This window comes from Balaenoptera borealis, assembly GCF_965194805.1.
Source record: "Balaenoptera borealis genome assembly, chromosome: 9".
Classification (NCBI taxonomy): Eukaryota; Metazoa; Chordata; class Mammalia; order Artiodactyla; family Balaenopteridae; genus Balaenoptera; species Balaenoptera borealis.
The window spans coordinates 7,821,932-7,847,643 of NC_138873.1; the positions used below are offsets into that span (position 1 = coordinate 7,821,932).

Sequence of the window (25,712 nt, forward strand, 5' to 3'; positions counted from 1 at the left end):
CCGGGTCCTCCAAACCAGGCCACGCGCGCCGGGCCCACCAGACGGCGCTCTCCAGGCCGGGTCCGCCAGACCAGGCCGAGCTCTCCAGGCCAGGCCGCGCCGGGTCCTTCAGACCCTGCGCCCCGGGCCCGCCAGGCCACGCTCACCAGGGCCCGCCAGGCCGCGCCGGGTCATCCAGACCGCGCTCTCCAGGCCGGGTCCGCCAGACCAGGCCGAGCTCGCCCGGGCCCACCAGACCAGACCACACTGGCGAGGCCCCACCAGACTAGACCGCGCCGGGTCCTCCAGGCCGCGCTCTCCAGGCCGGGTCCTCCAGACCAGGCCACGCACCCCGGGCCCGCCAGACCCGCCCGACCGCGGCCTCCAGGCCGGGCCCCCCAGACCAGGCCGCGCTCGCCTGGGCCCGCCAGACCAAACCGCACTTGCCGAGCCCGCCAGGCCGTGGCGGGTCCGCCCGACCGCGGTCTCCAGGCCGGGGCCGCCAGACCGCGCCGGGTCCGCCAGACCACGCGCTGGGCCCTCCAGACAGCGCTCTCCAGGCCGGGCCCTCCAGGCCGCGCTCGCCCGGGCCCGCCAGACCAGGCCGCGCTCACCCGGACCCGCCAGACCCGGCCACGCGCTACCGGCCAGGCCCCGGGAGGTCCTCCCGACCCTGCGCGCCAGGGCGCCCGCCAGGCCACGCTCGCCCGCACCCGCCAGACCCGGCCACGCTCCGCAGCCCAGGCCGCGCCGGGTCCTCCCGACCCTGCGCGCCAGGCCCGCCCGGCCGCGCTCGCCCGCGCCCGCCAGCCCCGGCCACGCGCTGCCAGCCAGGCCGCGCCGGGTCCTGCAGACCCTGCGCGCCAGGCCGCGCTCCCCAGTGCCCGCCCGACCAGGCCGCGCTCCGGGCCTGCCAGGCCTCGCCTGCCACCCCCGCCGTCCGCGGCCGAGCCCAGCCGAGCTCGCAACCCGGCCTCGCTGAGGCTGCCGGGCCTGGCAATCGAGTCTCCACCTGCTGCCTCGGGGCCCAGCTCGCGGCCGCCGGGCCTCCTCAGCACCTCGCTCAGAGCCTGCCAGCCAGGCCGCCAGCCCTCTCCGTGCTAGTCTCCGACGTGCTCCAGCAAGGAAGGCCTCCCTCGCTGTCCACTCCCCCTTCTCTATTGTATCGTGTCTTTCGACGTGTGCTGTTCACGTGTTATTTCACCAAATTAAGAGTCCCCTCTGTCCAACTTTCCGCGACAGCTACTGCCTCACTTTTCCGCTCCTCTTTATATGAACACTCTGAGAGAGATTTCTACTCTCGCTTCTACCAGACACTCCCCTCCCCTTGTCCCCTGCACTGGCTGTTGCCCCAGAGCCACGTGACCCACTGCTTTTCGGCTTCAAGTCTTTGCTCAAATGTCGCTTTCTCAGCGACACTTACCCCACTGAATATTCCTGAACACACACTCCTGAGACCCCCAGCAATCCTGACACTCCTTCCGTTTCTTTTTTACAGCATTCATCACAGTCTGATATACCACTGAGCCATTGTTTGTTCTTGTCTGTCTCCCACTCCACTAGAATGAATGTAAGCTCCATGAGAAAAGGGATTTTTGTCTGTTTTGGTGACTGATTCAAATATTTGTTACAAATAAATAAATGAATATTAAGTGTTGGCTGTTTTAAAAATATTTATATGTACACATATCTGTCATGGTGTGATTTTACCAAGTAAATCAATAAAATATACTACAATTTATTGAACTATCCCCATAGTTAGGCTGTTTCAGCATATTTGCCACAATTACCAATGCTACAAGTAATTTTTTTGTACAAAAACCTATGTACAGTATTAATTCCTCCATTGTTGGTAAGATTACAAAAGTACATTACAGGAATCTAAGTTTTTAAATTTGACAGACAATGCCAGACGACCAGGAGAGACTATACGTGAGATGAAAACATGAGTTATACCTAAAAATCAACCAGATATCATCTTAAATATCCAATAGAATTATATAATTTTAGAAAATGAAAGATACAAGAGGAAAAGGTATTTTCACATGTTAATAGAGACACAAAATTCAATCTAGTGATCAACCTGGATAGCTGTTGTAGATTTCTGTGAGTGCGCAAAAGAATCAGACAGTAAGTATCACCTGAAGTCAAGGGTCAGGCTCCTTAGAGTAAATGAAGTCACATGACCAGCAACTACAATTGAATTCACTCTATCCTACACCCAGGTCACCTATAAAAAGCCAGTCAGAATCCCAGGTTTTGGTGGTGAGTAACCTCACGTAACATCCTTCCTTAGTGGGTCTGCTACCTCGGTTAAATGGGCTGGTAACAGCCTTCATGAAGTGGACACCTAGTTTTTAACCCCCAAAAAGATTAATTAAATGAAAACCATGGTATTAATATTTAGGATTTTAGGAGGAATGTGAACATATTCAGTATTTTTACATACTTGCAATGTCTAATTTTATAACTAATTCAAAGGTTATAACTAAGCAATTGATTTAGAATTGTGACAGTATTTGAACAACTAAGAGAACTTCAGGTTTATCATATTTCTACATTTAAACTATTAAATTTTTAAGAATTATTATTAGTCCTTAAGTTTTTACTGTCAGATCAGACATCTGAAGTACTTTAAAGAGAAATCAAATATATAAAATGCATAAATCACTTTAAAATGTGAAGATGATTCAACTCGGTTGTAAATGGAACCAAATGGTTGTTCACAGACCCCATACAAACGACTGCTAAACTCTTGTTAGATTTATATACGTAACAGTATAATATCCTTGGCCTAAGGAAGAATTAACACAGGATTTTTTATCAAAAATAATGTAATATTATTTAAACCAAAGTTGAGGTCTCAATATTTGTTTCTAAGTACAAAAACTGCCCTTGCGGGCACTATAAAACTCACATCAACAATGATCTTCCCAGAAGGGTTACAGACAACCATCTTCCTATAGCAATGTATGAACGTGCCCGCCTCTAGGATCCTTGCCAGTAGTCCATGATTCAACCATTTAAACTTCTGCCAACGTGACTGAAGGAAAACTAGATTTCATTATTGCTTTGATTTGCATTTATGCCTGGCTTACTAATGAAGCTGAACTGACCATCTGGATTTCTTCTTTTGTGAATTGCCTTTTCTTAGACTTTGCCATTTTTCTACTGGGTTGTTTTTCTTACCATTTATTAAGAGAAATTCCTACCTCCTCCAGATTAAGTTTCTATGTTACTAGGTTTTTCCCAATGTTCTACTGTCTTTTTACTTTTAATTTTAACTAATCCATAATTTGTTACACAATATGAAGGAGAGGTCTAACGTTGTTTCCTAACAGATAAACAGCTTAATTACATACAAATTTTAGGTTATACGTTAAGTTCTCGTACGTATTTGGATCTATTGTTATACTAACTCTTCTGTTCCTCTGATCTGCTCCAGTTTTTGTGGCTATTTTCAAAATTCACATTTTTTTTCCTTTCTAGGAAGTTCATGTTAGTTCCCAGCTGTCCTCTAAGAGCCAGGAGTTCAGGTTACCCACCATAGTTCCCATATTAGCTCTACAACTGTCTGGTGTGACCCTGTGACGAGCAGAACAAGAACCCTGAATAAATCCACAGGCTCTGCAGCTGGCCTGCCAGCACTCAAATCCATAACCATGCAACCTCTGGCAAGCTGCTTATCCGTTTAATGCTTCAGTTTCTTCATTTATAAAATGAGGGAAATGAGATCATCTACTGCAAAAGTTGTTGAATGAATTAAATAAGATAGTCTACTTCAAAACGTAACACCTGGCATGTAAGTGCACACCAAATTTAGTTATTATTTAGTTATAAAACTAAATTTACAATAACAAATTTAGTTATTTCTACCGTACAACACAAATTAGCAAAATTAGATCAGATTCAAGATTATCTGTGATAATGTTAATGTCACTCTCATTCGCTCATAGTAGTGTACTCTCCTGAGTTGAAGGACAGGGTAATAACCACTAGTGCTGAAAGTACACATCATCTAGCATACCATTCTCTCCCTCAGGGAGTTTGAGGCCCTAGGAAAAGTATGTCATGTGTGTCTGGGGGTAAAATGAGATTAGAAACAGCTGGTTTATATCATCATCAACTAGTAACAAATCATCTTTTTAACTCTCCCTTTTAACCAACCTTTCCTAGTCCATCAGGCCCAGCTTTCTAAAAACACTTTCTATCAGATTACCTCCCCCATTACCATCACAAAGAACCTATAACAGATCCACTACCTACCCCAGAAAATATCAACTTTCCTGCCCGGCTTTCAAAGCTGACCTGACTTGGTCATTCTCAAATTTTGTGCCAACCTCACAAATCACCCTCCTAGTGACTTGTGTGCATCTGGTATCCACCTATGTTACATTACACTATACTGTACTACCACAAACTAGAAGACACACTTTCATTAGCCAAAAATACTATAGCCAAGTATTATAATAAAGTCAAGAGGAAAACTACTTTTCCTCTTTCTGAAAACCTAAGTAACACTGGCCAACAGGCCCACTTGTGGCCTCTCTCTCTGAATGGTCAAAAGATCCCAACCAGGAAACTGGTGATCTCATTTCCAAGTTTTTTAAGTATATCACAAAGTAATAAATTTGGTCCAAGAGTTCAGAACAACCTGGTGCTTTCTCAGATCTCTACCCAGGGCCTCAAATCCCTCTTACCAGTGTTTTCAATCTAGACCGTCTCCATGTTGGAAGAGAGGGAAACCAAACACACCCTGCACCTGACCAGGAGACCTCCCAGACCTCACTCTTCTTACTCTAAACCATTACTTTCTAAAAAGCCTTTTTTTTTTTTAAAGAAAAAAAAAGCCCTTTTTAACTGTGCTTAGGAATTTCCATTCAAGATGAGAGATGGAGCTACCAAAGTAAGCTGCCCCTCCCAACTCCTAAAACCTACTGAGTTCCCTCTTCTCACTGCTACACTGTCCCCGGTCACACGCTGTCTCCACTTCATGACTGACCCTCACCATCAGACCTCACCATTGAAAATGCCTTGGTCAAAAGGTCACCACCCACCAACATCCATGACATCACATCCAAGGATGACACTGGCTGCTTTTATGTCTGCCCTACGTCTCTGGGCATCTGCCCCTTACCCACTCCATGTAACTTGGTAGGGCTGTCAACCACTTGGATTACCCTGCCAAAGGAAAGGGATACTGACAAAAAAAAAAAGAGGGCTTTTGGGGAAATGAAATGAGCCCTACCTAGGAAAGAAAGGTTTGTGCTTTTTCCTCTGGGATGGGCGGTCCTTAGGACTATTTAATTTTTAATGTAAGCCCAAAACCAGTGACCATCTTTGACCCCATGTGAATACAGACTGCCTGAGACTCAAACCACCACGGAAGAAGGCAGAAAGATATAAAGGGGAAGGGAGCTAGGTACTAGAGGAAATGAGGTGAAAGAGGGAGAAAAGTAAAGACAGGGTTTAAGAAAAACATGAGAAGGCAGATCCATGTAGAAAACATCCTTCTATATCAATAAACACAAACGTGCATAATTCTTCATAATGATTGCATAGTATCCGCTGGATGGGAGTAACCTAATCTGGTCTCAAATTGGAAGTTTAAATTGTTACCACTTTTAACTCCTATAAAACATAAAATGTATATTATGTATCATAAGCATATATAATTGTATAGACAGCTGTATATACATAGAGTCATTTTTGCAAAATTGGGATCCTGCACATCCAGTAATTTAAGGGTAGTTTTACTTACCCACAGAATGAAAGCTGTTTGTCTTCAAGTCGTGCATACAAACAGCACTTGATACTCCACACTGGGCAATATTCACATTTCCACAGATGTTGATTTTATAAAGCATGTTATTTTTGGTATCAACAGCTTCCCATGTATAACTAGAAAGGAAGAAAAGCAATTTGTCACTGTCACTGATCTGCCAATAATTAAACTTCTCTCTAGTTTCATATTCAAGCCACAGTTGCTTAAGATTACCATAACCTAGAAGATACACTTTCATTAGCCAAAAATACTAAAGTCAAACTATGTTAAGTTGAACAGAAGCCAGGGCAGAAACCGCTAAATACCACCTCACTCTGGTTCAATCCACCCTGAAGCAGCCTCAAGACTCCATGAACATTGAAATACTTAAAATTCTACCATTAATTTAAGAATATCAGCTCAGATGTCTAAGTCATTGCTCAAGAATCATGTTGAATTTTAAGATAGTGACCTTTCCAATCACACTGGAATGCTGAAAAGCCAAATGATTGTTTTTAACTTCATCTTAATTAAAAACTAGTTACGGCATGAAAGACAGTTCTAGTTCTGGTTTTACCTTTTACAGCTACAGTTCAGATCTGAACTGACAAGGTGAAGCTGTGCCATGAGGCAACTGATCCAAAATCAGGCAAAATTTATTTTAGGTTGATTCAATGTATCAAGCATTTTACATGCATTAAAACTGGCTGTCTGTTCAAACCTCTGGCAAAGTAGATATTGAGCAACTGCCCATGAACCAAAATGCACACTTGGGACAAAACACAGTTGACCCTTGAACAACATGGGTTTGAACTGCATGGGTCCACTTATATGTGTATTTTTTCCCCTAAGTACTGTACCGCCATATACCGAACTACATGATCCACAGTTGGCTGAACCCACAGAAGCAAACTGTGGATACAGAGGGCGAACTGTAACGTTATATGCGAATTTTCGACAGGGGGGTGGGCAGGGTAGGGGGGTGGCACTCCTAACATCCACACTGTTCAAGGGTCAACAATAATGCTCTGTCAATCCTGCCATAAAAATTATTCTCAATTCTCCACTCTTCCCAGGGAAAATGTTGTGTCCATTTTGTAAAACTTCCTCAGCAAGGGTAGACAGGAAATGAGGAAAGTAAATAAAAAGTTCCTCGCAAAATGCAAGGATATATTCATGCAACAGTATTGTTGAAAGCAAGATAAATCAAATCAGACTTGCTTCAGCTAGGCGTATCCTGGAATTGTGGGGGGCCTGGGTGTGAGACCCTGAGGGTGCGAAACCCTAAGAGCATGTGTATGCGTCCGGAGTACCCAAAGCAGTACCAGCTGGATGAGAGAATGCACTCCCCCAGGAGTCCACTTACCACAGGTGACAAAACACCAGGCCACACACCCGTCCCTGACCAGAGCCCGCCTCCCCAGAGCCCCGCCCAGCAATGGAGGAGCCCTAACACAGGGTTACTGGCAGGCAAGGAGCCAAGCATTCTCCTGAACCCAGTCTGGGGACCCATCAATTCCACCTGCCAGGAAGCCAAGGACCTGGGCACAGTCAGCATGCAGGCAGGGCTGCAGAATGCTCCCCTGGGAGTTCTGACAGCCTCTGAAGTGCGAGAAACCTGAAAAACAGGCTGGGGTGCTTTGGTGAGGGCCCAGCTGGGCTCAAAAGCAGTTACCACTGAACTCAGCTCCTTCATCGCTAACACCTTAGAGATACCTCCCAGAGTCAGGAGAGTTACATGGCCTGAGAAAATGACCCAAGTAACACCAGGCACAAGAAAATCATCCATCAAGGCCTGTTTCTTTTGACCTTCACTAACCTTCATTCATTCGCTTCACAAAATATTTTCTTAAGTACTTAGAGAGGAGTACAGCGATGATCAGACAACAATCAGACCAAAAAATCCCTGCCCTCCTGGAGTGTATATTCCAGGGGAGGACAGAAAATAAAACAGGTAAAGAAATACACAGGAAAGATCATACTCACCCTGGGGCTTGAATGCCAAAAAGAGCAACCCAGGGGGAGATGTGGTGGGAAGAATATCCAGCAGACTTACTAGCCATTTTGAGGTGGGAAGATATCCAGCACACTGACCAGCCATTTTGAGGTCCTGAGGCAGGAATTAACTTAGCACGTGGATGGAAAAGAAAGGAAGGCCCTGTGGCTGGAGCAAGGCGGATAAAGAGACCAGGAGAAGATGACGTCCAGGAGATGGGGACACCTGGTCACACAGATTAAAGGAAGCAGTTTTGATTTTGTACTTGAAGCAAAGAAAGGCCACTCAAAGACCCACTCTGTGGATCTTTCCTTAAAAATTTAAGCTAGGGTTTTCATGTGCAGAGTATTAGTAAACTTTTCTATTAATTACAGTTAATTAAGGAAAATCGTGAATCTCTTACTCAGGACCCCTAAGTTTTTCCAGGATAGCAGCCATCAGATTTAAAGCCAAATTTAAAGCAATGGCATCATTAAAGTGTTCCAGAATCCTAAGAACATGAGAGGTGTGTGAAGGTATTTTAGAATGAGTGAATGAGTAGGAAGCAACTCCAAAGACATCCACATGGTTACTGAAAATGCTACGTTTTTCTTAAAACAAAAACCCACTGCTGTTTTCTGCAGAGGTGATAGTTAAATAAGCTAGATGGAAAGTGCCTGTGTTTGTGAAGCAGAAAAGAGATGGAAAAGAGTAAAATGCGGGATGTTGTCCCGATATCTGGAAAGCAGCGTTCCTAGAAAGAAAGACGTTGCTCTAGTCAACTATATTTCTCTTCTCTATTTGTATCTCATCATATTTGCTTTCTGTCAAGATTTATCAAAATGATAAGCCGTTATCAGATTAAGGGGTGAGGACCCTGTGAAAGTCCATGAGTGCTGGGTTTCTTCAGGACTTTCATTTAACCACGCACCACAGGGCAGCACTCACAAATCCAAACTGCAGCACCTGGGTAAAGAGTCCTTAGTCATCTCCCTTAAAAATGGAGAAAGGGCATCTGCAGGCTGTCAGGGCTTGAAACGCTTGGATTCCAATGGACACGTGTTTGCTTTAAAACAGATACACATGCCCAGTGCTTTGTATCAATAGGAGCTCAGGGATAATCATTCCGTTGAAATCATCGATCTGAAAACTCATAGAGCACATTCCAAAAACTACAGTGTATCCTGCTATGCCCCCAGTTAGATTCAAGTATCTAGATAAGCTTTCACTAGTAGGAAATGTTTAAAGATGACTTCATTAAACTTGAAAATCAAAGAAATATCTGATAGCACTTTTTAAGAAAATTACATGTTTGGAACTAGATGATTCTACACTCCTTGCCAGATTGAAGGCCAAACTACCAGAATGGCCTAGGCTGAAACCATTCTTTAAATTTATGCTAAAGTTTTAAAGCACCATGATCATATTCTAGAACCAGAGAATGGCTTCAGAAACAATAAAAGTACACAGACTAAATAACATTTAATGATACATTTAATGAATAATAATCTTTTGTCCGAAAGTTTTCCACTAGAAAATTCTCTGCGATAAAGTGAACATGTACAGCCAACATGAGGAAACCCAACAGTATGATTTATTTAAAAGTCAAGCAACTGAGACCGTTTAGCTGAGATTCCCAGAGAAGTCTATATTCTAAACTAAGCTTTTTGGACTTACACAAATAAAAAGGGAAAAAAAACTAACAGGAAAAAATGAGACCAACATATTAGACCAAAGAGAAAACTAAGCTGTAGTACTAAAAGTTTAAACTTTTAGCAGGAAACAAACCGTGGAATAAAATACCTGCAAGTTGTGTGGAAATGCAGTCTTGGTTCAGACACACACACACACACACACACACACACACACACACACACACACACACACACACACACACACACACACACACACACACACACACACACACACACACACACACACACACACACACACACACACGAATGTTTTAAAGACATCTGCGCTACAAGCATCTCCTGCAGCAGGATAGGTATGAAAGCCCAGTGGGCATTTTCATGAAACTCTGACACTCATATCAGGTCAAGTCTTCTTCTCAAAGACACCGTGGTTCTACGCCGTCCTCCGTCTCATCTGGGAGAAACAGGACGCAGAGAGGCGGACCAGAAGAACCACGAAGGCCGGAGGAAGCGGGAGGCCCACGGGAAGCATCACGCAGAAGCCCCGCCGCCCACTTCCAAGCCTTGCAAAATTCAGTTCATATCCTCTGAGGAGGCAGCCTAATCCCGGTTAGAAATGTTCTTCTGGACACAAAACCACCCGTGTAAGAACCCTGGCTTTGAAAATTAGCAAGAGCAAGCAAAATCCTTGCCATTCTTACCTCATTTTCCAGAGTATAAAATGCCGCTAGCCAATGTCCCCCTCGCCCTCTTAAAAACTCCAAATTCATTTCAAAGCAAACCTGACGATTAGACACACGGGTACGCATGCAATGCCCCCCAGACCACGTGGGCTGGTCCCTGCTGCGTCCTTAGCTCTGATATCAGCCCTCCTGGCACTTCCCACCACCCATTGCTAGATCTTCTTAGGTGTCTGGCAACCCCAACTGCCCCATGGCTCTGGACAGGAGTGTCCTCTGCCCCAGAATGACATATGGACATATATATGGACAGAATCAATATATGCAGGCAGGTTGGGAAGGAAGCCGGTCAGCGAACTAAGAACGCGTCACAGCAAACTCTCAACCACAGGCGCTGACGGCCACTCAGCAAGCCACCCAAGCACCTCACGCCATTAATCAACTCTCCCGAATTCCTCTGCTTCAGAGCCAAAGACTCCAAGGCTCAGAGACTTGAAGCCCCTTGCCCAACATCATACAAGTATGAAATGACAAGGCCAGGCATAAGCCAGGTCTGTCTCAGCCCCATGGGCCAGTGCTTAAACTAAGGTAAACTGCCTCATTTACTTACAATTTTTTTACTTTTTTTTTTTTTTTAACTTTTCAGAAAATATTTATTTTCAATTACAACACTGAAGCTGGCAAACCATTCCAGGAAACTTTACAATTTAAATCTTGTCACAGTAGATGCCCCTAAAATGGCAGATCCAGGGGCTTCCCTGGTGGCACAGAGGTTAGGGATCCGCCTGTCAATGCAGGGGACACGGGTTCGAGCCCTGGTCCTGGAAGATTCCACATGACGTGGAGCAACTAAGCCTGTGCGCCACAACTGCTGAGCCTGCGCTCTAGAGCCCGTGAGCCACAACTACTGAGCCCACGTGCTACAACTACTGAGCCCACATGCTGCCAACTACTGACGCCTGCGTGCCTAGAGCCCCTGCTCCACAACAAGAGAAGCCCACGCACCGTAACAAAGAGTAGCCCCCGTTCTCCGCAACTAGAGAAAGCCCGCGTGCTGCAACGAAGACCCAACGCAGCCAAAAATAAAATAAAATTTAAAAAGTAAGTTTAAATAAAATAAAATAAAACGGCAGATCCTGTGTGGCCTGTCGATTTCCAGAGTGAGTGAACACATCTGAGCACGGCCCCCGAGGAGAGGCTGTGACCTTTGTGAAGATCCAGGCTACCCTATGTCAAACTGATGAACAGATGAGACACTTTTCTGAGCTCAAGTTCTTGCCTAAGTTTTCAACTTCTGCTACTATTTACCCCACCCCCAACCCCGTCCAGTTCTGCTTTCTCTTTCGCACAGTTTGAATTGCCACACACCAGGGGCACTGCCTTCAGCAACCTATCTTCCCTCACCCAATTGGTTTCCACGGAAAGAGTATCAATTCCCTCAGCCCCCTCCTCCCCACGGGCTGCCCTCACCTCACTTTTGTATTCAGGCCGGCTGAGGATTCCACTAAGACAGAACACATACATTGTTTTCCCCCACCTCAGAGTCACACCCTCCTTCAAAATGACTCCTTAGCTCAGCAGAAAGCTGCACTCCGAAAACCTCAGCCAAGAGTCCAATAGCGCCATCAGTAACTGGGAAATGCAATCAAACCGTCGAGCCAGCAGGGAACAGGGGAGAGGACAGAAGTCACACACAAGGCAAATGACTTGAAGAGATGTCTGATTTTAAAGTGAATTCTGGAGACTTCCCTGGTGGTCCAGTGGGTAAGACTCCACGCTCCCAATGCAGGGGGCCCGGGTTCGATCCCTGGTCAGGGAACTAGATCCCGCATGCATGCCACAACTAAGAAGCCCACATCCCCCAACTAAAGACCCAGCTCAGCCAAAATTCATTCATTCATTCATTCATTATATTAAAAAATACAAAAATAAAATGAATTCTGTGGCTGAGATATGCCCTGGAGGTGGACAATTCATCTCATTGTATAAGGTGAGCACACAGGCTGTCGTTCCCTTGGTTAAAGAAAACTTGAGACGATCTGCCCCTGACTGTAATCCCACCGCCTCTGCCGAAACTACCCTGGACCATGGCAGTCAGTCTGCGTCTATTCAGTGGCACAGAGGTTCTATTTTAACCTCATTTGGTTTACATTTCATAATATCCTGAAAGGTGCTGGCAGATCACCAACTAGAAGCAAGTACACAAGTAGCATACTTGTGTCAACCAACCCAGAGACAGGAAGGCGTTTCTACTTTCCCAGTCCTGTTTGGCAAATGCCACATTGAGAACACAACCTGGTCAAAATGGGACCAAGCTAGAGGCAGCAAGGAAGAAGCAAATCTAACTGGCCATCACAAGTGCCTAGAGATCAGAAAGCTTCATGAAGAGAAACACAAAGCCATCTCCACTGAATGCGGTGCAAACGTCTGTCCAAAAGAGAGCAGTCAAAAGAAAACGCCAGAGGGCTACAACTGGACAATTATTCTCAACTATGTGACACTGGTGTCTTAATGTGACACCTCTCAAGTTTTCATACCTTATCATCACTGAATACCTGCAAAATTGCAACACCTTGCAAATATAATTTGGGGTTCTTTCTAATTTTTAAAAGAGCTAACATCTAAAATGAAGTATATAAAGTCCCACTATAAAATGTATGGTACGCCCAACCCCTTAAAGAAAAAAAAAAAAAATCTTAGAAAAACCGAGTCCCTGGGACTTCCCCAGCGGTCCAGTGGTTAGGATTCCAAGCCTCCACTGCAGTGGGCGCGGGTTCGATCCCTGGTCGGGGAACTAAGATCCCACAAGCCACATGGTGTGGCCAAAAATAATAATTTTTTAAAGTTTTTTAAAAATTTTAAAAAAGAAAATTGAGTCCCTTCCCTCCAAAACAGCTCCATGAACCTTCATTCTGTCCTTTACCCACATGTTGCCACACAGCCACACTCTTTTGAAATCTTAGTTCCCCCACTCGCCACGAGTCTTGGGGTTATGATAATGGCCATGTGGCTATTAAACATCTGATTACTGGCCGACAATCATTGGTACATAAAGCAGAACAGAGGTACGATGTAATCAGTTACAAAATTAGTAAGCATGTATGAATCTATAATTTGGTTTCCTTTTTAAAAAAAAAAAAAAAAAACAAGTTGGTGATATACAAGCTAAACTCACATAGCATGGTCACTGGCTAGAGGACTGTTTTTCTGACTCTAGAGTGAGCAGCAAATACCAAATCTGGGGGGCGAGGGGAACGCGAAGTCTCTGCAACCTGAACATCAGAAAAGATTGCTCTGCTTCCGGCCTGCATCCAAGTCCTCTAACAGAATATTCAGGAAACATTTGGCTCACTACTGCCCCTTATCATCATCAGATAGTTTCTCAGCTCATATCTCCAGACCACCAACCTTCAAAATCTGCAACAGTCTCCTAAAATAGGAAGAGGGGAGGGAGTGGTGGGAAATGGCAGAGGGAAAGGAGGTCATGGAAAGAGGCAGGGTTTCCAAAATGGACATTTGCAGCAGAAATGTCAAGAGCACAATGTAACCACTGTTGTCAATAACTTTTTGCTGCTGACACTAAGAGAGAACAATCTGATCTGGCACAACAAATATGCACCCTGATCTGAAGGCCGGGGGACACATGAGTTTGACACAGCATCATGGCCAAAACTTATATAGGAAGTACTTCACTTCCTATTCTAACAAACCCACAAAGCTGTGGATAAAGATATGGAGCCAGCAAAAAGAAAAAAAAAAAGCAAGGAAATGTCAGACTTTAGTCTCTGGTTTTCCCTGGTAGTTACGCAGGGTCTGGGAGCAGGAAGCCAGTTGTCTGGAGAGGGATCCGCTGGAGGCGAGGCTCTAAGTCAGCGTTAGGGGCCGAGGCGCCAGGGGGTCGGCAGGGATGCTTTTAAAACCGGCATCATGAGTGAGTGACCGGGAGAGGTCACGTGAGCTAGAGGCAAGCTCCCCAAGAAAGGTGCCAGGGCGACGAGGGAAGGAGCCCACACACCTGGGCCTGAATCCTGCCCCACCCTGACCAGCCCTGTGGGACACACTTAAGCTCTCTGAGCCCCGCCTTTCCAGTCTACAAAGTTGTCTACCCTCACAGCCACAGCGAGGAAAACCAAGACAGGGGACATGGAGCTTCTGAGACTATTACGATCTAAGCTCTCACCTGGATCCACAGCAGGACTCAGACGGCCTAAAAACTGAGTTCACCAACTTACCTTGGTAAGTCCTTCCTAAAGGACTGTCACGTGACACTGCCAGGCCCTGGAGGGGAGAGGGAAAGGGAGGGGGGGCAGGCCCTTGTTTAGGGGCCATCTCCAGGAGCAGCTCAAGACAGAGACCGGGGGCTCTGGACACACAGGCGTGCACGCACGCACACACACACACACACACACACAGAGACACGCGCACACACCAGCCGCCTCCTGGCATGTCTCAGAAGACAGAACAGACACTTGGGAGCCACCAGCTGCCACCAGAACAGAGGCCCGATGAACTGGAAACTTGTGGAGAAGAATAGGTCATACTCTCCCTCAAGAGGTCTCACTGCTCTGCAAGGCTGGGCTTCTTAGTAAACCGGCAAGTGCCCTCCACCACGGAAACCTACCACGAAGGACCCGCCTGTCCTCCCTCTGCCACACCTGCCGCATCTTTCCTCCCATCAACTCTGTGGTACCAGGATGCAGGCCAGGATTGCAACCCGAAAGCCTGCTCGCTGAGGACCTTTTTAAAATCTGGATGCTCTCATACTTTGTTCCTCAAATGCAGAAAGAAGGGTTGAATTACAGGCTAAACCTCCTCCTTAATTACATGGATGTTGGAATTCAACTGCCTTTAACGTCAACCCAGCCCACAGCAAAGAAATCAAACCTTAAGGCTCGGTCCCCCCATAGGCCATCACCAACGTCCCCCAAACCCTCCCACACCTGGTACCCTTCCTTCAGAGCCCTCAGTACAAGAGAAAGTCTGCCTTCCTAATCTCCCGGCAGTCAGCTCAGCTGGTTAGCTCGCGATACTGACCAGGCCGCTCTCTGGGGGGAGTTCTTCACAAAGGCCAGTGATGTTGTCACAGGAGAAAAGCCTCTGCTTTCAAGATTCTGGGGTCATACAACTCAGAAACCCTAACACCCAGCTGGGGACCGGAAGCACAGTGCCACATCAGCTGTCACCTTCCTGCGTTCATCTAAAAGAACAACTATATCCCCCCATCCCTCCCCAAGCACTTCCCCTGAATGACCTGCCAACACTGTCACAACCTCCACCCGATCCCTCCAGGCGGTCCCTAAACCTGCTTTCCCCACAACCCTGCCCATCTCTGAAAATGGAACTCCATCCTTTCAATTGCTCAGACCAAAAACCTAAGAGTCCGCCTTTCTCTTCCTTTCCTCACATCCCATAACCAATCATGGGCAAACCCTATCAGCTCCACCTTCAAAGTATCCACAATCTGACCACTTGCCACCACAACCCTGGTCCAATCTGTTAGAACTTCTTACCTGGTCCATCAAAAATACCAGCTTCCCCTCTAGGTCACTCCTGTGCTCGAAATCCTCCCAGGCTCCCGCCTCCCTCAGAATAAAAGCCAGAGTTGTACTTTTTTTTTTTTTTTCATTTTTTTTATTGAAGTCTAGTTGATTTACAATGTTAATTTCCGCTGTACAGCAAAGTGATTCAGTTATTCACATACGTTCTTTTTCAGAGTCATTCTTGATGGCCTGTGGGACTTGGCCCCCAGCTAATCCTCTGCTAAACATTCCTGCCTTCCACCCTCTCCCTTGCTCATGGTGTTCCAGCCACGTCAGCCAGCATCCTCGCCGGAGCACGGATACGTGGGTCCCTCTGCGTAGAACACCCTTCCCCTGTTAGACGCGCGGGTCTCCGCCTACAGAAAGACCTCGGGACAGTGCACCCTCCACGAAACAGCTCCACCCCCAGACCCTCTCCCCTGCCTCACTCAGCCCTTCCACCCAAGCGTCTAACTCACACGGCCCCCTGTAAAGGATCCACTCTCAAAAGGCAGAAGAGAGAGAGAGCCTTGTGGGCTTCTCACTTTGTTCTGTGGTAACACTCCTCCGGCAGACAGCAGGTGGAGAGGCCCTCAGAGGACACAGAAGGTGACTCAGTGGAGACGCGCCCTTGTCACTTCTAGGAAGCCACCCCTTCAGCACGTCCACGCTGGTGGTTTGGGTTTCTATTTGCAGGCCAGGGCTGAGGAGCCAGGAGTGCTGGGGGGTGGCTTTCAGTACAAAACTGTGTTTTTTAAATGTCTAACTGGTTTTCAACTAGAGAGAATCACACAGATGGCAACAAATTAATGTCACACACAATCAAGACCCAGTGGGCTGTCGACCCCCGGATGAGTTCCCCGTGTGCGCTCCGCATGTTTTATTGCCACACACACCTATGTGCGAAGAATATTTACAGCGTTAAAGCACAAAGGCTCTGATTTAAAAGACCGCTCCTCCCAGGCTGCCACCGGCAAAGGCCACGTTTCACTCTTTCCACATTCCTTCGTCTTTCCCTGGTCCCTCCACATCCCGAAACAAAACTAGAATTGATACTTTCACAACCTCTGATTTCCTGCAACTCTCCTGGCCCCCAATGAACAGTGACACGTGCAGGACTCTGCTCCATGGCCCTGGGGAAGCTGCCCTCCGCAGGTTCACCGAAGGATCTAAAAGCAACAGCAAAATCCCACCGAAGGTCTCTGGTCGATGTGAAAGGCAAGTTTCATGCTCCCAGAAGCTAGAGGGACTGGGGTCTCCCCACCCTGCACACAGGCCGCCCCCCGTGCTGGTTACCACAAGGACAGAAATAGGCACGTGACACACTGCTTCGGGCACCTCAAAACCCCAGCAGCAGCAGCTGGTTCTTAAGTTGTACAGCAAAGTGGAGCTGACGAAGGGCTTTCACATCCATCCCGCTGGCCTGCATTCTTGCGCCCGCTCCCCACCTACAACAAACGCCCTGGAACCCAGCACCCACCCCCTCCAGGGAAGCCGGGATGGGAGCCCCTTCTGACCACGGACACCATACAGAAGTCCTCTGGGGCTTCAGGGCCCCTACAAAAGACGAACAAGGAGGCTCTCTCTTCTCCCCTGGATGGTGGACTAATGCAGCCACCACAGGAAGGAGGGAGATGCCAAGAAAACGGCAGGAAAGGGCCTGGGGCCGCCTGACATATGGCACCTGGCACCCGCCCAACCCCACACCTCCCTGTGCAAGCGAACTCGAGTTGGGCTTTCTGCTACTCAGAGCTAAAGGAATCCTGAAGGATACATACCTCGCAACCACAGAATTCTGGATGCAAAATGGACCCTGAGAATCACACAGCCCAGTGGTTTTAAAACTTTTTTAAATGATGGAGATGTTTCTTTCTCAAAAGGACTCTTACATGGAGTGCCAATGGCTAGAATGGATAAAGACGAAACGCCCTCTGGTTGAGGCAGAAAGCCCTAGGCACTAACGGAGAAGCCGGGGGTTCAGAGTAACCAGCTAAAAATATCACTGACCTAATGCAGAGACTCTTAACGTATAGAAAGAAAGCAATCACTGCCGCCACCACCATTTATGAACGCTGAGGATGGCCAGGCACTTAAACGCACTCTGGTTCTCATACCATCCTAAAAACATGATTAGCACCCTGATTTGACACAGAAGGAAACCAAAACTCAGCAGATCAGTAACTGTCCACATTCAAAAGCAGGACAGTTGACTTCCAAAACTCCACTCCCAGCCCTCTTGAGGAGGAAACAGAGATCCAGAGAAAAGAAGTGATCTGCCACACCAGCACAGTAACCCAGCTCTCCCGACTCCACCTGCAGGCAGCCCTCACTGTACCCTGCCAACCGCAATCAGCAGAGATCCAGCAGCTGTCTCCAAGCAGGAACAGGGCTGGGCGTGATACTTAGGAGGACAGAAAAGCACCTCAGACCAGCCACACAGACACACCAGCCAGAGGAACGCCCTGCCCCTCCCCCGGCCTCCCCCCAGCAACTTGCAGCCAAGCTCCGACAACTGCTCCCAGCTCGATCCTGCACAGCTGCACAAAAAGAGGCCACAAATGTCCCAGAGAAGGCTTACTGCAAAGAGCACGATCAAGAAGCACCAGTCGTCACAAGGGCACCAACACCATGAAAATGAGATGACAAATGCCAACAAAAAGAAACTGGGCCCAAGGAAAGAGAATTAATAGAGCAATCAGAGCAGAACTTTACAATACATCTTCCAGGGGATGAGGAAAGCTGTGGCATCCATGAAGAACAGGCAGCTGTGAATATATATCAACTCTAGACCTTGCTGGAATTTTAAAAAACAGGAAAGTTGAAGAGCTTATGAACAACAGGAGAATTGCTAGCCTGGGAGACAGGACACAAGACATTCTTCTGGAACCCTGACCAAAGTGGTAGTCAGCTACAAAGTATAAAAGAGAAACCAAGCAGGACAAAATATAAGTTATGATAAAGAATGGCTGAACAGCACAATTAATGAAACTTTGACCCAAGCAGAGAACATTTTTTCCAAACACACAGAACGCTATTAACTTGACTAGGTGCTAGGCCACAGTTTCACCACATCTACTGCCCACAATGCAGGGGGAATTCCATTTACCTGGGGGAAGAAAAGATTTTTCAAAATTAGTGGGTCCAGGAAGTTTAAATAGTTAGAACTTTTGGGTACAAGAAGGAAATATTTAGAACTGAAGGATGAATAAACTATGTATCGGGGGCTTCCCTGGTGGCGCAGTGGTTAGGAATCCGCCTGCTAAAGCAGGGGACACGGGTTCGAGCCCTGGTTCGGGAAGATCCCACATGCCGCGGAGCAACTGGGCCCGTGCGTCACAACTACTGAGCCTGTGCTCTAGAGCCCACGCACCTAGAGCCGGTGCTCCAAGACGAGAGAGGCCACCACGATGAGAGGCCCGCGCACGGCAATGAAGAGTAGCCCCTGCTCACCGAAACTAAAAAGAAAGCCCACGCACAGCAACGAAGACCCAATGCAGCCAAAAATAAATAAATTTAAAAAAAAAAACAAAAACTATGTATCAAAACCTAAGTAGTATAGGACTCAGGACAAAGAAACACATAGCTTTAAATTCATCCCTCAGTTATGTAAACTGATTTAAAAGATCTAAGCTTTCAACTCAAACTAGAAAAAAAGAGGATAAACAACAAGATCCTACGTGTAGCACAGGAAACTATATTCAACATCCTGTAATAAACCATAATGGAAAAGAATATATATGTATAACTGAATCACTTTGCTGTACAGCAGCAATTAGCACAATATTGCAAATCAGCTATACTTCAATAAAACAAATTTAAAAAAAGAAAAAAGAAAAATTAGGTAGAAGTTAGCAATAGAGAGCAGAAATTAATAAAATCAAGATTTAATGGTGATAGAGATGGTGAACCAAAAAAAAAAAAAAAAAAAAAAAAATGCTATGGGCTTCCCTGCTGGTGCAGTGGTTAACATCTGCCTGCCAATGCAGGGGACACAGGTTCGAGCCCTGGTCCGGGAAGATCCCACTTGTCACGGAGCAACTAAGCCCGTGCGCCATAACTACTGAGCCTGCACTCTAGAGCCCGCGAGCCACAACTACTGAGCCCACGAGCCACAACTACTGAGCCTGTGCGCCCCAACAAGAGAAGCCACCGCAATGAGAAGCCCACGCACCGCAACCAAGTAGCCCCCACTCGCCGCGACTAGAGAAAGCCCATGCGCACAGCAACAAAGACCCAACACAGTCAACTATAAATTAATTAATTAATTAAAATACTAGTTCTTTTGAAAAGACTAAAAAGGGTAGAAAAGTCTTTAGTAAATATGTTAAGGGAAAAAAATCAGGAATTTTTAAAATGTATCTACAGATTCAAAAAATATTTCCAAAAGCAAATATGTAGCATGCTACATATTTATATGTGAATACATAATTAAAACGACAATTTCCTCGGAAAATATAGATTATCAAAATTGGCTCAAAAAAAGTACAGAATCTTAACAAAGTAGATGAAATGGAAACCATAATCAAAACTCCTCTTCGACTACATTCTAACTCCACAAAGGCACCAGGCCCAGACAGCTTTACTAGTGAGTTCTACCAAAATTTAAGGAAGAGAAATTGTCCATCCTATACAAAAACTGTTCCACAGCATATAAAGTACTAAAAGCTAACTGGCTCTCTCCACAAAGCTAACATTCTTTATACTAAATTCAGCCAAGAATAGTACAGCAAAGAAAATTATAGCCCAAGCTCACTTAAAAACAGTTGCAAGCCTCCTGTATAAAATATCAGGAAATGGAAACAGATCTATTTCTATTTCACCTTTTCCTCACATCATACATAAAAATTAACTTGCAAAATTGATCACAGGGCTAAACATAAAGTTGAAACTATAAAACTTCTAGAAACAAACACAGGAGAGAATATTTTTGACCTTAGAGTAGACCAGTGGTTCTCAACTGGAGGTAATTTTGCCTCCTCCCCACCCCCTGGGGTCATTTAAAATGTCTGAGGACATTATTGTTTGTCACAAATGGGGGGAAGGGTCATTCCTGGCATGTAATGGGTGAGACCAGGGGTGCTCTTAGCAATGCTAAAGACAGGCCCCACAACAAAGATTTATCCAGGCCAAATGTCAAATGTGCTGAGGTTGAGAAACCTTGGTACAGGCAAAGATTTCTTAGGCTACAAAAAGCACAAACAATAAAAAAAAAAAAAAAAGATAAATTGAAGTCCATCAAAATTAAGAAATATTCTTTCTTCAAAGGATATATTAAGAAAATTAAAAAGCAAGCCAAAGACTGAGAGAAAATACACATTATACATACCTGAAAAAGGACTTGACCCATAATATATAAAGAACTCTTAAAACACAGTAAGATGACCCCCAAAAAAAGTGTGTTAAGGGATGAGAGGAAAAAAAAAAAATTTTTTTTTAAAGAATCACTACAAAAGATATCCAAATTGTCGATAAGCACATGAAAGATGGTCATCATTAGGCATCCCAATAAATACAAACAAAGATGTTTAACACCATGAGTCAGCAGGGATATGAAAATTAAAACCACACTGAAATACCACTAGACACGCACTGGGATGACTAAAATTAAAAAGACTGATAAGATCAAGTGTTGTTAAAGATGTAGAAACACTGGAACTTTCACACTGCTGATGGGAATACAAAATGGACAACCACTTTGGAAGTCAGTTTGACAACTCACTCACTCCCCATTCACTGAACAATCCCACTCCTAGGTTTCAAAAAAAAAAAAAAAAAAGCATATGTCCACACAAAATCTTATACACATATGCACAACAGCTTTGTTCATAATAGCCAAAAACTAGTAACATTTACATTAGTCTTGGGTCAAAAAGAAAATCAAAACTAAGACTACACATTACTGAAAATTGCAGGACTTCCCTGGTGGTGCAGTGGTTAATAATCCACCTGCCAATGCAGGGGACGTGGGTTCAAGCCCTGGTCCGGGAAGATCCCACATGCCACAGAGCAACTGGGCCCGTGTGCCAAAACTACTGAGCCTGCGCTCTAGAGCCCGCGAGCCACAACTACTGAAGCCCGCGCGCCTAGAGCCCGTGCTCCACAACAAGAGAAGCCACCGCAATGAGAAGCCCACGCACCACAACAAGGAGCAGCCCCCCGCTCCCCGAATCTAGAGAAAGCCAGTGCACAGCAACGAAGACCCAACGCGGCCAAAAATAAATAAATAAATTTAAATAAATAAATAAATAAAACTGCAAGAAAAAATTTTTAAATAAATAAAATAAAATTAGCAAAAATAAAGGGAGAAGAACATTTGTTGCTGCCTCCCTTGGGGGAGCAGCGGTAGCCAGCGGTCTTCTGGATCTGTTCAGTTGGTTGTGTCTCCACTCCAGCTCTGGCCCTTCCCAGTTTTCCCCTCTGCTTAAGATATGCCTAAGGAATACTTGGAGAATAAATGAATCCTGTGTCACCTTGCCAGGATTAAAGGTGAGGAGACACCATTAGCAAATATTCAGGCCTCTGTCCCTCACTGGTCATGAGCCAGCTATGAGGAAGATACAAAGGACCCACAGGTATACCGGATCTCAGCTACCTCCATCTCCATGACCAGTGGGGGCACTACCAAGAGGGCTCGTGGCTGGGACAATAAAAAGGAAAGAGAAAAGAAAAAGGAGAAAAAGAACAGTATCTGCAAAGGAACAAGCTACTTTCTACCATCAGTCCCAGTTCTTCGACCCTTGTGAATTCTCTCTGCCCAGCACAATAGTTTTATATGCCAAGATCAAAATAAAGATGAGACATCTAAACTATCTTACTCAACCCCATCTTTTAAAAATCCCTCCATGAAGCACTGATAAAAGACATGAAGCCCAATCAGGAATTCATTTCCTGGGAATCTGTCAGGATGCTGTTCTAAGAATTAAAGCATGTGGTCTAACATACCCCTAATTAACAATCTTGGGCTACACACACTTATTGTTGCAAGAAACGTATACACACAAATGGATGTGGTCCAGGTTCAACATGTGGCCTAAATTAGGCATATAAGCACTATTCCTTCAGAAAAATCACAGGGAAAAAAATATCTCCTTAGAGACATCAACTAAACCAACCTCAACTCCCAGCTGGCTTCATTATTCTCTTGTCCTCAATGTAACAAAAACTTTCCAGCATTTATACCCAAACAATTGGGGGAAAACTTGTTCTGAATAAATTTTAAGGTACTTAACTACCTAAATCAAGCCAGCCCAAAGCGCTACTTTATAACTAGTACAAACTGTTAGAACCGCACTCATTAAGAACGTTGCTAACACCAAAATAGAGGGTGGAAACTAACCGATTACATATGTAAGATGGCCTTTTACAAAATGTATCTCACACAGTGAAGAATAAAGCTATGGACAAGTGGAGGGCCTTCTGGTCACTTTCGCGACTCTGCATGGCTGCCCTCTGCCCCCCTCACCTCTTGTGCTCGCGGGTCCTGCCCCAGCGACCTTTGGTCGCCCCTCGCCAGCACAGCGCCCCTTCGGGCCCCAGGCCCTCCATGCGTGCCAGTCCCGTGGACAGTCACACTGGCCTCTGGATTCAAGTGCTTTCTTTCTACTACACGCCACCTCCCGAGAAAGAGGCGAGTGATAAGAATCACCGACTTTTTCCACAGCATAGGACTCACCTGGTGCATCAAACCTCGTGAAGCTTCAAAAACACACAACTGAGGCTCTCCAAAGAGCAAGCACTCCAAGTGCCGAGAGAGCAGATACACTTTGGGAAACTTGCCTTTGTCGTCCCTGCTTTTCACTGCCCAGCTCTCTCCCCAGACACAAAGATATTAAAGCTGCTGCTGAGTCAGTTGCTTCGCTGTTGCCTTCATCCCCGCCATTAACTAACTGCAAGGGGACAGCACCCTGACCACCACCCTCACCCCAGGAGGGGTCAGAGCCACAGGGGTGCCCTGCAGGCAACCCTGAAGCAGGCCCAGACCTCCCTCGTGTTGGTCCTAAGGGACTGCAGGTGAAAAGTACCCTCTCAGGTTCTAGAGAGCTGGGCTTGGGAAGAGAGGTTGTTTTCCCGGAAATCCAACTCCCTTTTCCAGTGACAGGAGAACTGCCTGCCAGGGCTCTAGCTGATGCCGGGTGGCATCTGGGCACCCCAAACCTGCGCCTGAGGGGATCGGGAAACCGCGCCAGGCACCAAACCACCAGGAACAGGAGAGTCTTCCACGGAAAAACGTGTTTCTCATTACAAGCAACCAATCTACAAACATTTGGAACGTGACCCGGTGTCTATGGGGACCGCTACCACCGACAAGCTGCACAAACAGTAACAGCAGAAGTCTGCTTTTCACACTCACAGTGAGACCTGGGGAGTTATTTACAAGTGGACGCCCAGGGGTGGAATAAAAGGCAGCTGAAAACATCCGGCTTTGGTGCTACTTGGTAGAATTTTTCAAACTGCATTTAAAAAGATGTTCAGCCCATGTTCCCATTCAAATACGTGCTAGAGTTAGCCAGTGTTACCTCATTCAAGAAAACCAATTTTTTTTAAACCCCCTCCCCAAGGGTTAAAAAAAAAAAAAAGAAAAGAAAAAGAAACAAGTCTTAATAAGTATTTAAGCCAAGGAATCCATTTGAAACAGGAACAAATAAAAAGAATTCACTTTGCAGGTAGTGGGTTTGAAGTATAGATTTTTAAACACAGCTCTGGGGAAGTCTCAAGGTGAAACCACAGAGCAGTAACAGGAAAGAAATGTGCACAAGCCCAGCTGTGACCTGCCTGGGGCTGCGGTCCTGAGGAAGGCCGGCAGAAAGGACCTGCACCAACGTGAAAGCTCTCCTAAGACCGCAGAGGGCACACGCTAAATGCATATCCCCTCAGAACACCGTGGAGCATTTCCTAAGTTATGCCCACGTGTGACCATGAGGCAAAGCATTGCAAGATACAACGGCCATTTCCTACTGGACCAAGAGGCCGAGGTCCGCCTGGATATGAGGTTCATAAACCAGGTTCCAGGCGCTGGGACGACTACCACCCTAAAGCAAAAGTGAGGGCCCCTGCAGCAGTCACGGAGTAGGGGTCTGCCCTTGAGGCCAACTTTAACCTCAACTATTAAGAAATCAATTCCAATTTGCTAACACCACCACTAGCCCAGCTGAGCTAACTTCTCACAGATGCGTTTGGTCACAGCAGCCATTATTCCAAAACATCCCCCTTTAAAGGTCAGTTGCAGCCTGACCGTGTGTCAGCTAGGGCCCTTTTCTCTGTAAGGGGGCTTCCGTGAGTAACTGCTATCTTAGGGCGGCTAACTGGCCTACAAACTAATGTGCTGTAAACTCTCCCTCCCGCCCCGCTACCCCTTTCCAAAAAAGGGAAAAGAAAGAATACGGGCCTTTCCGTTTCGATTGTGAGCTCAGCCTCACTCTCCTCAGAGTAATAATTTCTACAAGTTCTGAATTCAGGGGTTAATAGGACCATCTCTGATGCAAGGGAAGAATATGAACCCCATAAACGCCACCACAAACTCAAAATTCAGCTCAAAGTGGGCTAAACCTCACTTCATTCTGCGAAGTAACTTGCTAACGCCAGGGATAACTGTTGACTGTTCACTGATCTTTCAGAACTTTTCATCCTCTTTTTTTTTTAACCAAAGTTTAAAAAATAAATAAAAGCTGTATTTTCCATCATCCTAAACAGTCCAGAGAAAGTTGGTTAGAAAATTCTCGGAATTGGCAGTTCCCCAGCCCCAGGACTCCCGGCCATGGCAGGACACGAACAGCCCTCATTGGGACGAGCGATTATACAATCATGGTTCCCAGAGCAAAAGACTCCACTAGAATAATCCACCCGGAGACAATGACATCATGTGAACAACTAGACAGGAAGTTAGGCTCGGAGAAGTGAAGGGTGAAGTCTTGAAAGCCAATACTGGATGACCACCCTCCATTCCCCCGATCCAAAAAAAATCCCAAAAAGTCACCTTCTGCAGAAAGGCTACTTTAAAGAAAAAATGGAAAACCCACATGGAGGAAAGCAATCAGCAAATGAAACCAAAACCCCCCAACTCCACGGCCATTGGTGCGGGTGAGTCTTTCCACACTAAGGGCCCCCTCTAAAGCCCCGCTGGTGGAACTTTGAGGACAACGT

At 46.1% G+C, this 25,712-nt stretch overlaps 1 protein-coding gene and 1 long non-coding RNA gene across 2 annotated transcripts in view; one reads left to right on the forward strand and one right to left on the reverse strand.

Moving 5' to 3' along the window:
* The window catches only part of IGF2R (insulin like growth factor 2 receptor), a 110,016-nt gene that overhangs the window by 83,543 nt on the left and 761 nt on the right, over nt 1-25,712 (reverse strand). The window contains exon 2 of the mRNA XM_082405765.1: nt 5,741-5,880. Within this exon, the coding sequence (XP_082261891.1) occupies nt 5,741-5,880 (140 nt within the window). The remainder of the gene's footprint in view (nt 1-5,740; nt 5,881-25,712) is intronic.
* LOC309635033 overlaps nt 5,890-25,712 on the forward strand; it is a 30,158-nt gene continuing 10,335 nt past the window's right edge. Inside the window, exon 1 of the long non-coding RNA XR_014248593.1 lies at nt 5,890-25,649. This is a non-coding gene — a long non-coding RNA (uncharacterized lncRNA). The remainder of the gene's footprint in view (nt 25,650-25,712) is intronic.